General features: G+C 41.3%; 1 protein-coding gene across 1 annotated transcript in view; it reads right to left on the reverse strand.

The window, feature by feature from the left end:
- The window catches only part of LOC112510802 (histone H3.v1-like), a 29986-nt gene that overhangs the window by 11915 nt on the left and 6151 nt on the right, over positions 1-11920 (reverse strand). Inside the window, exon 2 of the mRNA XM_025116150.1 lies at positions 474-838. Within this exon, the coding sequence (XP_024971918.1) occupies positions 474-838 (365 nt within the window). The remainder of the gene's footprint in view (positions 1-473; positions 839-11920) is intronic.

Below are 11920 nucleotides of genomic sequence, written 5' to 3' on the forward strand. Positions count from 1 at the left end.
ACTCGAAGAAGTTGTTTTGTATGAATTAGATGCTATTATTGATGATTTTGTATCCGAAATACTCGAAGAATTGTTTTGTATAAATTATTAGTATTATTGTGTGAAAGTTTGTTTTTTAGTGATTAAAAACATTTATTTAAGATTTTTTTTGTATATATAGAGGGCCCAAAATTCACAAATCGCCCAGGGCCCAAAAAATGCCAGAAACGGGCCTGTAAGAGATTGGTCGAGAGTCTCCAAGCCTTGTGCACCTATTCCTTGCTCTGAACAAGGTTGGGAGTCTACACGTGCAGAGAAAACGAATTTCTCGATATGGGAAGGTGGCGTGATATAGGGAGACACATCACTTATATTTTCAAAGGTTGCACTTTTTGAGAGGGCGTTCCCTGTGGCGTAGCTTCCCTTTGGCTATCATAACCAGAGGCAGATGCGACCTCTGGTTGGTTTGGCTGGTTTGGGTTTGAGGTGTGCACCTCTGTTTTAATGACTCCTGTGTTTCGACCACCGGAGTCAGATAATGTGTTTGCACTAGGAGGTGGGGTGTCGAAACGGATGTGCCTATTTAGCCTAGGCTGCTTAAGCTCACCTTGAGGCAAAGCAGCTGCTTCACCTCCTCCCTCTTCTTCTTCACTCTCTTCCTCGTCACTTTCACTCTCTTCACTCTCACTCTCTTCTTCTTCCTCCTCACTTTCCTCACTATAAGTGAAAGACCTAGCAGCATCATCAAAATGCTCTTGGTCACCCTCTTGATTAGAGCTAGAGGATTGATGAGCTTCTTCCTCTGCTCTTAGCCGTGCCTCTTCCCTTAGGCGAGCGATCTCTGCTTGTCGAGCTTTTTCTGCTCGTTTTTTCTCTTCTTATTTTCGGGCAAGTTCAGCCAATCTCTCTTGCTCTGCTCGCTCTGCTTTTTCCTTTTTCTTTCTCTCCCTCTCTATTTTCTTTTTCCTCTTCTCCTCTCGCTTTCTTTTGTTCTCCCTCTCTTGCTCTACTCTCACCCTCTCTTCCTCTGCTCTCACCGCCTCTTCCTCTGCTTGAGGCCTTAATGTGTGTTGATTCTAGATCTCTCAATAACACTAATAATCAATTTAAGAATAACCAAATTATAGTGTTTTAATAAACAAAATGATGAACACTCAAGAACAATGTATGAACATTCAAAGAACAATCTTGAGTGCCAATAATTTCACTTTATTCAATATTAAATGAAAACGTAAAAGCGGCGTTGATTATAATAGGCCTAATCACCTATTTATACTAGTAGGCTAATTAGAAGATAACTATCTAGCGAGACTATTTAGCTAATCTTCTACTAACTGATAAAGTTTATCTAAAGTATGAATAAGCTATAAATCAAGATAAACTTGAAATCCAGCAGTCGATTTGTTATCTCCAGCTGTCTTCCATGGGATGTTAATTCAACCTTATCTTCATATCTTAATCGTATGCCTCTGGTTGAACTGCTGGAGAAAACTCTAAGTGTTGTTGACCAGAGGGGTGATGAAGATGCTCTTTCCATCGCATCTCTGGTCGATTCATCGGTCCTCTGGTTGTTCTTCAGACTTGGTCAATTTTGCCTTAACGTTTTCATCGGTCTTCTGGTTCTTCATCACTTATTGTTCTTTATTACGTTTACACTTATGAATTGGTATCAGAGCCAATTGATTGTTTTTCCAATCAAACGATCATCCAAAATCTCTCAATTCACGTTTTTCACGAAATATCTTCACCAAAAAACGTAAATTTGTCTCTCTTCGAAAATTCTTGATGCCCAACTGTAATTCCGCATATACTGTTGGTTCCCTCACCAAGCCTCCAACTCTTCAACGAGAAGAGTACCCACAATGGAGAATAAGGATGGTAAACTTCTTGGAAGGGATGGACAGAAACGTACTGCGATCTATAATGGAGGGTCCTTACGTTCCACAGACTCTTGTCCCAAGAGTCCCTGGAACAAATACCACAGCAGAAATTCCTGCATATTACATGCCCAAGGATGAGAAAAACTGGGATGAAGACGATATTGAACGTGTGAAAACTGACAAGAAGGCCAAGCGACTAATTATCATGGCTATTCCCATTGAAATTTTTCAATCCCTTGATGCATGTTCCACAGCAAAGGAATTGTGGGATGAACTTGCAAGCCAATTGGAAGGAGGAGCTAAAACAAAGAAGAATCGTAGAGCACAATGTCTCAACGAATACACCAACTTTAAAGCTCTTCCTGATGAACCAATACAGAAGACTTACGATCGTTTCAACACATTGATTAATCAATGTCATCGAAATGATATCACCAGAACAAAGGAAGAAAACAATGTTTTGTTCCTAAAAAGTCTTGGCAATGAATGGACTCAGCTGTCAATGTCCCTTCAAGCAAATCAGGACTTAGACGGCTGGTCACTTCATGATGTATATGGAACGCTTGTAGCACAAGAGAACGACATTATGAAGAAGAAAGTATCCATCGGTGGACCTCTGGCTCTTGCTGCTGATGAAAAGGAAGAATCAAAGACCTCCACCAGAGATCACAAGAAGAAAGGAAAGAAAGCAATGGTGGTAGAATCGGAATCTGAAGACGAGTCATCTGAATCAGATGATGATATCAAAGCCTTTGCTAAGTCTCTGGCCTTGATTACAAGACAGTTCCAAAACAAGTTCATCAAGAGACCCTATGAACGAAGAGACTTCAAGAAGGAGAAATATCAGTCATACCATGAGAAGAAACCATCAAAATTCTATCAGAGGGAAGACTAAAGAGAAAAAAGAAAAGAGAGAGAGAACAGAAGGGTGGACAAGAAAGAAGATAAAAACGGAAGGAAAAATGAYCTTCGCTGCTTCAGATGCGGGAAAATTGGTCATTTTTCAAAAGAGTGTAGAGGACGATTGGTAAAGGATCCCGATTACTACAAGAATAAGTACAAATACAATTCAAAAGAGCGAAGCCTGATAGCTGAGAAAGAAAATTGGGTATCCAACTCTTCATCCGATGAAGAAGATAAAGCACTCATCTGTCTGATGGCCACATCCACTACAGAACCCACCTCCGACTCTGATGATCAGGTATGTGAGTCTACTTCCAATGAAACCAACTCTGCTTCATCTGAGCTGGAGTTAAGGGTGATAAAACTTTCAAAGGATTTCTATAAGTTAAAAGAAAAATTAAATTTTGAAAAATCTGAAAGACTAAAAGCGGAAAAAGAAGCAAGTTTCTACAAAAGAGAGACTGATCTTCTAACCGAAGAAAAAGCCGAACTTGCTAAGGAAAATACTCGCATCACCACACTTAAGAAATCAGAGGAAGAAAAACTTCTGGAACTAAACAAACGAATAACTAAGGACTTAGAAAAGAAAATTAAGCCTTAAAAGAATCAAAGGCGGAGAGACTAAACTCAGTTGCTCTTAAAGATTTCCTTCAAAAGAAAAGGGAGATCCTTCACTAGAAGCTTCAAACCAATGAACTTCTGATGAAGATATACAAGGATGCCCAATATGTGTATGAAAAGTTAAACGGTCAAACGGACACTCAAGGGATTGGATTCAATGAATTGGACTCCTTCATCGAATCAAAGAAATCCACCCTTGAATCCACTTTCAAACTTGGATGCATTCAGAAACCCGACTTTATCCCGAAACCAAAAGCAAATTTTAAAAGAGTTAAAGTCGATGGAAAATCTGTCGTTTTAAGACAGGATTTTGAAAATGTGGTGTAGAGAGCAGTACATGTAAGAATTCTGATGAATGGAATGACACCTCTAAATCAGAGAATGATGGAAACCCTACGGTCAAACCAGAGTCTCTGGGTGTCAATTCCACTTCAACAGCAAGTACTATTGATGAAAAGGAGAATCCTAATGAGGAACCATCAGCTGATGAGTCGATGAACCATCCGAGTAAAACCGAAAGTTTATCTAAGTCAGAATCGATAGAACCTCAAACAGATCACTCTGAAGCATCAACCTCTGAACCCACACCTTCCACAAACATCCATGCTAATTTTGATTTCGAGAAATCAGCAAGAGACTTTCTCTATTCCGAATCAGAAGAAGAGATAATATGTGAATCACCAAAGATCATTGAGACTAAGAAGCCTCAAAACTTCAAACCCTCAATAAAATCTGGTGTTCTTCCATTGATGAAATCTTCGGACAAAGGAAAGGGAAAGCTGAGAAATAGCAAATCTGCCAAAGATAAATCTCAAGGCCCTAGTACATCCTTCAAGTTCATTAAGTTTACTCGTGAACAAAAACAGAATTGGCCTATCTCTGAGAAAACTAACCACCACTTTTCTTCTCATTCAGCTGAAGAAGTAAAGACAAAGACCCCTTCAAATAAAAAATCTGAACTAGATAGGAAGTTTGTAAAAACAACCGATGCTAGGACAGGATTTACATCTCCTGCATTTACTTCTTCGTTTCCATCGAATAAAAAGAACGGTAGATATACATACCCAAAGCATCATAACTGTCAATGTTTAACTCTTTTACAAAACTTGAGGAATCACATGTTGACACATCACTGCATATTCTCCTAACACGTTTATCGATACAAAGTTAAAACCAATAAAAACGTGAAAAAAGCCCAAATCCAAGGGCAAGGGAAATATCAATAAACCCAAGCCTGCAAAGGCTAAGGGTAATGAAAAGAGAGTGGTACCCCTTACTAACAAAGTGGACCCATAAAGAAATGGGTACCTAAAACCCCTTAATTTGTCTTGCAGGACCAACATATGCATCCATGGTACATGGATTCAGGTTGCTCCAGACACATGAGTGGTGATAAAAGTCAGTTGTCCTTTTTCAATGAAAAATATGGAGGCTCTGTGACTTTCAGAGACAACAACAAGGGTACAATCAAGGGATATGGCACTCTCATCAAAAGAAACATCTCCATCAGCAAGTGGCTTATGTTGAAGGTTTGAAGCACAACTTACTAAGCATAAGCCAGTTCTGCGACAAGGGTCTTGAAGTCAGGTTCCGTAAAGGTTTTTGTATCATAGAAACAAAGCCCGGTCAAACAATCATCAAGGCAAAGAGAGAAGAAAATTTCTATCTTCTAGATTTTGAATCCTCTATGGGACAAGACACCCTCTGTCTTGTGTCTCATAAGAGCGATGAAAATTGGCTATGGCATCAAATGTTCTCGCATCTCAACTTTGATGGACTACGAAAACTAGCCACACAGAAGCTGGTCAAATGAATTCCGGATCTTAAATTTGAAAAAGATCATCTATGCTCAGCCTGTGAGATGAGAAAGCTAAGACGGGCCTCACATACAACCAAGTCAGAAACCTCCTGCACCAAGCCCTTGGACATGGTACATATAGATCTCTGTGGGCCAATATCAACTCAAAGTCTYTYTRGAAARAAGTACATGTTAGTACTGGTTGATGAATACTCCAGATACACCTGGGTTGAAGTTGTAAAGAACAAATCAGATGTTCCTGACCTACTCATTGGAGTGATGAAAAGGCTCCAAGTCCTTCTACAACGAAAACTAATAAAGGTTAGAAGCAAAAATGGAACTGAATTCAAAAATGCCAGAATCGATGAATACCTCATCAGTGAAGGCATTACACAAAACTTCTCCGCAGCTAGAACTCCACAACAGAATGGAGTGGTGGAACGAAGGAACAGAACCCTCGTGGAGACAGCAAGGACCATGCTTGCTTCATCGAACCAAATGGGTCTTCCAAAACAAGAAGGACGAAGATGGCATAGTCATAAGGAACAAAGCCAGGCTTGTTGCCAAGGGCTACTGCCAGGAAGAAAGGATTGACTACAATGAGACATTTGCTCCCGTCGCAAGACTTGAGGCCATCCGGATATTCCTAGCCTATGCAACTCACAAAGGCTTCAAGGTTTATTAGATGGATGTCAAATATGCCTTCCAAAATGGCAAACTTCAAGAAGAAGTATATGTACAGCAGCCTCCTGGGTTTGAAAATCAAAAACATCCAGATTATGTCTACTTTCTGGACAAAGCTCTCTATGGGCTGAAGCAAGCACCCAGGGCCTGGTGTGAAACACTATCCACCTTTCTCATCAACAATGGATTCGAAAAAAGGTACAATTGACACAACCCTCTTTCTCAAAAAGCACAAAGGTGACATATTACTTGTTCAAATATATGTGGACGACATCATATTTGGTTCTACAAATGCAAAACATTGCGAAAAATTCTCAGAGTTGATGAAAAGCAAATTTGAGATGAGTATGATGGGAGAACTAAGTGTCTTCCTTGGTCTTTAAATAAAACAAACTTCAGAAGGATCTTTCATCAATCAATCCAAGTATGTGACTGACCTTCTACAAAAATACTCTCTCTCAAATTCATCATCGATGAGAACACCTATGGCTACAAGAGCTAAGTTAWTTGCTGATCCATCAAGCAAACCTGTGGATGTAACAACCTACAGAGGCATGATTGGATCACTCCTGTATATGTAACTGCTAGTAGACCAGACATCATGTTTGCTACATGTCTTTGTACAAGATATCAATCAAATCCTAAAGAATTTCATCTCTCTGCAGTCAAGAGGATCTTTAGATACCTCAAGGTTACTTCTTCATTGGGTGTCTGGTATCCAAAGAACTCTGGCTTTGATCTAATAGCCTACAAAGATGTAGATCATGCAGGTTGCAAGCTTGATAGAAAGAGCACGTCTGGAAGCTGTSAACTCTTGGGGGACAAGCTGGTAAGTTGGACATCCAGAAAACAAAAATGTGTCTCAACCTCTACAGCAGAAGCAGAATATGTTGCTGTTGCTAGTTGTTGTTCACAAGTTCTCTAGATGAAGACTCAGCTTAAGGACAATGGATTCCATTATGACAAAATTCCCATCCTCTATGACTCCAAGAGTGCTATAGCAATCTCTGCAAACCCAGTGCAGCATTCCATGACGAAGCATATCGATGTAAGGTACCATTTTCTGAAAGACAATGTTGAAAAAGGTAATATAGAAATGTACTTTGTTCCCACTGAGATTGAACTTGCTGACATTTTCACAAAAGCTCTTGATGAGAAAAGATTTTTATTCCTAGTCAGCAAGATGGGTATCCTGAATCTCACCACTTAAAGGCAATAAAAGTTCTTAAATCAGAGATTCTCAATATCTCATGGTTATGCCTACAAGTGATACATAGCAATAAGCCATAATCAATAAGTACTCCAAACCAGTGTCTCTGGTTTTAAAGACCAGAGCCTCTGGCCATGAAGAAACATTTCAATATGGCTCAAAGTTTTTCATCGCCTTTGGAACCAGAGACATCTAGTCCAAAGCAAATACTTAGCTTTTATTCACTAAGTATTACCTTCGCAACCAGAGCCTCTGGTTCTATAGACCAGAGCCTCTGGATTCTCACTCTTTGAGACCAGAGCCTCTGGTCCTATAGACCAGAGCCTCTGGATTCTCATCCTTTGAGAGTAGAGCCCTTTTGGACTCCATCGCATAGCATCATTCATGTAACCAGAGCCTCTGGTTTCCAAGTCCTTTGCAACCAGAGACCTCTGGTTTCCAAATAAGACTTGGCATGCTAAATTCACCTTTCATTCATCTTTAATAGCATATCCAAGACAACCAGAGCCTCTGGTTCTAAAGACCAGAGCCTCTGGATTCATACTATTTGTCACCAGAGCCCCTCTAGACACAAAGAGCCCCCCCCCCCCTTTTCTCACTCACATGCACTTAACCATATTTTCATACTTCTTTTCATCGCCTTTGCAACCAGAGCCTCTAGTTCTAAAGACCAGAGCTTCTGGATTCATTGTTTTTGGAACCAGAGCCCTCTGGTCTCAAAGACCCATTCATATGCACATCCATTTGCATACTTAGACATTTTTCATACAACTTTTCATCTTCATTTACAACCTGAGTCTCTGGTTGTAAAGACCAGAGCCTCTGGTCACCTCAATCCACATCGTTATTGGTTCTAGGGGGAGTTTCTAAAACTCAAATCTTATCTTCATACATCATTTGAGGGGGAGCTATTCATTCATCATGAATCTCCATTGCATAAATATGCATTTTCCATACCAGAKCCTCYGGTCCWACTATCCAGAGCCTCTGGACACTTAAATGCTAAATAATACACCATGTATATTTAAACCAGAGCCCCACTGGCTCTACATAATGGATTGTCAACGCTTATCTAGAGCCTCCTGTTAGTCATCCAAGGCTTATTTATCATACAATCCAACATTTCATCGATGAATTCTTTCATATATGTTCAACCAGAGCACCTTTGGTTCCTCATCCAATGCGTCATGACCAACCAGAGCTCCTCTGGTTCCATGACAAAATAATTTTCATCCAAAAACCCATCTTAATTGAAAACTTTCTAAAGATTATACAAAATTGCAGCTTTTGTGACTAAAAACTATACATCATGGGTTTTTAGAAGACTAAAACTTCGTAATTCGTATTTATCTTACAATTAGATGGAATTTTTTTTGGGATATACTCCGACGCGCCTGACACCATATATAGCCTGTTCCTCATGAACCGTTTAAAATTACCCTTTCCTATCCCCGCCTTGACACGTGTCCTCCAACATTAATGGCACGTACAATCAAGACTGCTCACGATTCCCAAATCAACTCACCTTTTGCCAAACGCCTTCACCTTTCATGATTTTTTAAATATAATAATCAGAAAATTGTTTCATGTTCTCCTCCCCCCACCTATATATACCCTTCTTCTACCTCCAGTCATCCCTTATTCTTCCTAAAACCTGCAACTAGACTTTGACGCACAAACCTACCTGCAACTGTATCCACAATGGATTCCTCCACATCACACGAGTCCAACGACAACGATAGCCGTGTCCAATCCACCGGCGCCGACAGCCGAGCAATCGTCTTTCTACCAATAAAGCCCAACAATCATGCCATCGAGCTTCGAACCACCCTGTTCGACGACAGGTTTGTCGTGATAATTGAGTTCTTCCGTAACTGCATCCTTCTACCAGCCCTGCCTCTAGCCAACAATGGCGTACCTCTAAAGTACGTTCAACAATACTGGCAAAACTGTGAGTACGACAATGACAGCCGTGGAATAATGGGGGACATCGACGCCCCAAATGACATGATCTGCTCGCTCAAGATCTCTCGGGCAAAAGTCTCTAGGGTTCTGTGCATTCCCACCTGCCGAAAGCTCGACATTGACCATTATGCAGACCAACCCACAACCTCAGACATCCTTCGGTTCATAAAATTGCTAGGTTACAATCATGACCTACGCAACGCCTCATTTCAAAAGGCAGTTTTTGCCACCAATGTGGAATATGTTCTTTTCCATATTGAACAGGGCCCTCACATGCAAGCTAGGGTCGATGGATCAAAGCAACATCAACATAATGACGATTATGTATGGCCTCTTCTTCAACATCCCTCTTGACTATGCTTTCCTCATATACAATGAGATCCACTCAGCGGTAGTCAAGAAGTGCAAGCTCCAGGCCACCGGCAAGCCCTTGACTTATGTTTTGTTTCCTCGTTTCCTATCTCTCCTAATAGGGACCATTCACTCCACTCTTCAAGATGTGTGGCCATCGACCTACACTCTCAAAGGATGGCTACACTATCGACAGGCCAATCTCCAGAGCCATGCTCAGTGTCATCCCAGAGACATCTGAGATCCGAAGAACTTATGAACGCTCTCTGCTGTCCCATGCACCAAGGGCAGCTACCCCAGAGCACATAGAGCCGTCCCCTCAGTCAAGCGAGGGAGCACATGAGCCGTCTTCATTGGATGATGAAGATGATAATGATGATGACACTTCTCGTGCATCCCTCGGCCCTACACAAACAAATCCCCTTCCCTCTTCCCAAAGGGCAACCACCTCCTCAACCCCTAGCGATCAAGGCCAAAGGGGTATTGAACAAGGACGACCCAGTCCAAACCAAACCCAAACCAGCCATCCAGAGGCCATTCTTTGGGACTCTGGAGAGGATTTAGCTGAGGAACCATGATTTCCATCGCCCCTCTTCCAACAGAGAGGCGATGCAGACATAAGAGCCACATCGCCTCATGGCTCGACACTACCACCCACACACCCAGAAGCATGTGTTGCTTCTGACATTACTGAATCCTAAGATCGTTCAGAGCGTTCTCCCATACATGCACAAAACCCCCCCTTTGATACTTGATCTAGCGAAGGGGAAACACACTTACTTCTCTTACCCAACCTCTTAAGCCGAGGAAGAAGAAGAAGTTATTGCAACACCAGGAGATTGCTCTTCACTAGAGGGCTATCAAGGACATGATGGAAGTCCTTCACGGCTTATATTTTCACAAGGCAATGAAGGCGCCTCTGGAGCTGAGGCTCAACCTGCAACATCTGTTGCTGCAGGGGTTATCCCCATGGCCGATCTGGTCATAAAGGCTAAGTTCCAAGCCTTTGTTGACTCAGTTCAACGGTCCTTGGAAGACCTAAAACTCATCATCCAAGGGATTGTTGAAAACCCACCATCCATCRATATCACCACCCTTCAACAATCCCTTGCCACCCTTGCAAACCAAACCCGAGACAATACAACCCGTCTCCAAATGCTGCAACAAACCGTAACCCAACACCGTAACACCTCCTCCACCTTCGCCACCCAAAGAAACCTATTGATGATGAACTCCATCGCCACCCTCACGGCCCAGGCAACTGCGACCGATGAGACCTTAGCCTCCATCACCACCCAAATAAACACCATCTCCTGTTAGCTCTCATTCCTTTAATGTAAAAGTATAGAAAAAGTAAAACAGCAAGTATTGACAGAAGCTGATCTGTTACAGAAGACCTCAGAGGACAATCATCAGAAGAAGCTCTTTTGTACAAGGTTAAAGTGACAGAACCTCTGTCTTCATCCACAGAGGTTCTGAAAACTTGTCCTCTGCCAAGACAATGTTACAAGACAAAGACGACAGAACCTCTGCCGTGTTTAACAGAGGTTCTGTAAGTTGTTCCTATGCTACATACACTTTAAGTCATATCCAGCAGAGCCTCTGTGAGTTTTCACAGAGGGTCTGCAGCTAGTCTTCTGTGTAGATTATCTTTAGCTAGTTTTACTTAGGTCTTTTAGCTGCTCGTGCCTTCCACGTGATCTTGTCTGTAATCTGTTTTTAGATGAACGGCTTAGATTTAATTGCTTTAGGTCGTGTCAGGAAACGGTTACTTGCTTGTATAAATAGCAGGGTAGGCCTTTGTATTTCAGTGTGCTTCCAGATTTGTAATCGTCAACATTTTCAATCAATTGAAAATTTTTTGAAGCAATTCTCTTTGTGTTCATTACTTGTTCTTCATTGTGTTCTTACTGTTTCTACTTGTTTGATTGATATTGTTTCCGCTGCTCTACTACTGTCAAATCGATCATTCAAGTAAGTTTTTAGTACCAAGAATTGAGTTATTCGATCCAACAATTGGTATCAGAGCAGGAATCAAATTTTAATTTGATTATTTCTGTTCTTGGTATCCATCCTTTATCGTCTCTAGAGCACGTAATCTTCCTCTCCAAGTTTACTCTATTTTTTCACTGTCTTATCAATTTTCTCCTATTTTCTTTTGATTCTTCTTTAATCCATGGCGAATACGGCCAATGCTTCCTTCATGAGTACGGGTTCACAGTCCAAACCACCCACGCTCATTCGTGAGGAATTTCCTCAATGGAAAATCCGAATGGTGAGTTTTCTTGAGGGTATTCATCCTAGGATTTGTGAATTCTTGTACAATCCTCCTTATGTTCCAATGAAACTCATTCCAAGAGTTCCTGCAACTCAAACTACCCCAGAAATACCTGAGCATTATGAGCCTCGACCCGAAGCAAACTGGAGTGATGAAGACAAGGTAATCGTCGAATTAAGGAACAAATGTAAACGGTTGTTAATCATGGCTATTCCTAACGACATCTTCAAATGCATCGATCACTGTCAACT

The sequence above is a fragment of the Cynara cardunculus genome, assembly GCF_001531365.2.
Source record: "Cynara cardunculus var. scolymus isolate 2C chromosome LG 4, CcrdV1, whole genome shotgun sequence".
Lineage (NCBI taxonomy): Eukaryota > Viridiplantae > Streptophyta > Magnoliopsida > Asterales > Asteraceae > Cynara > Cynara cardunculus.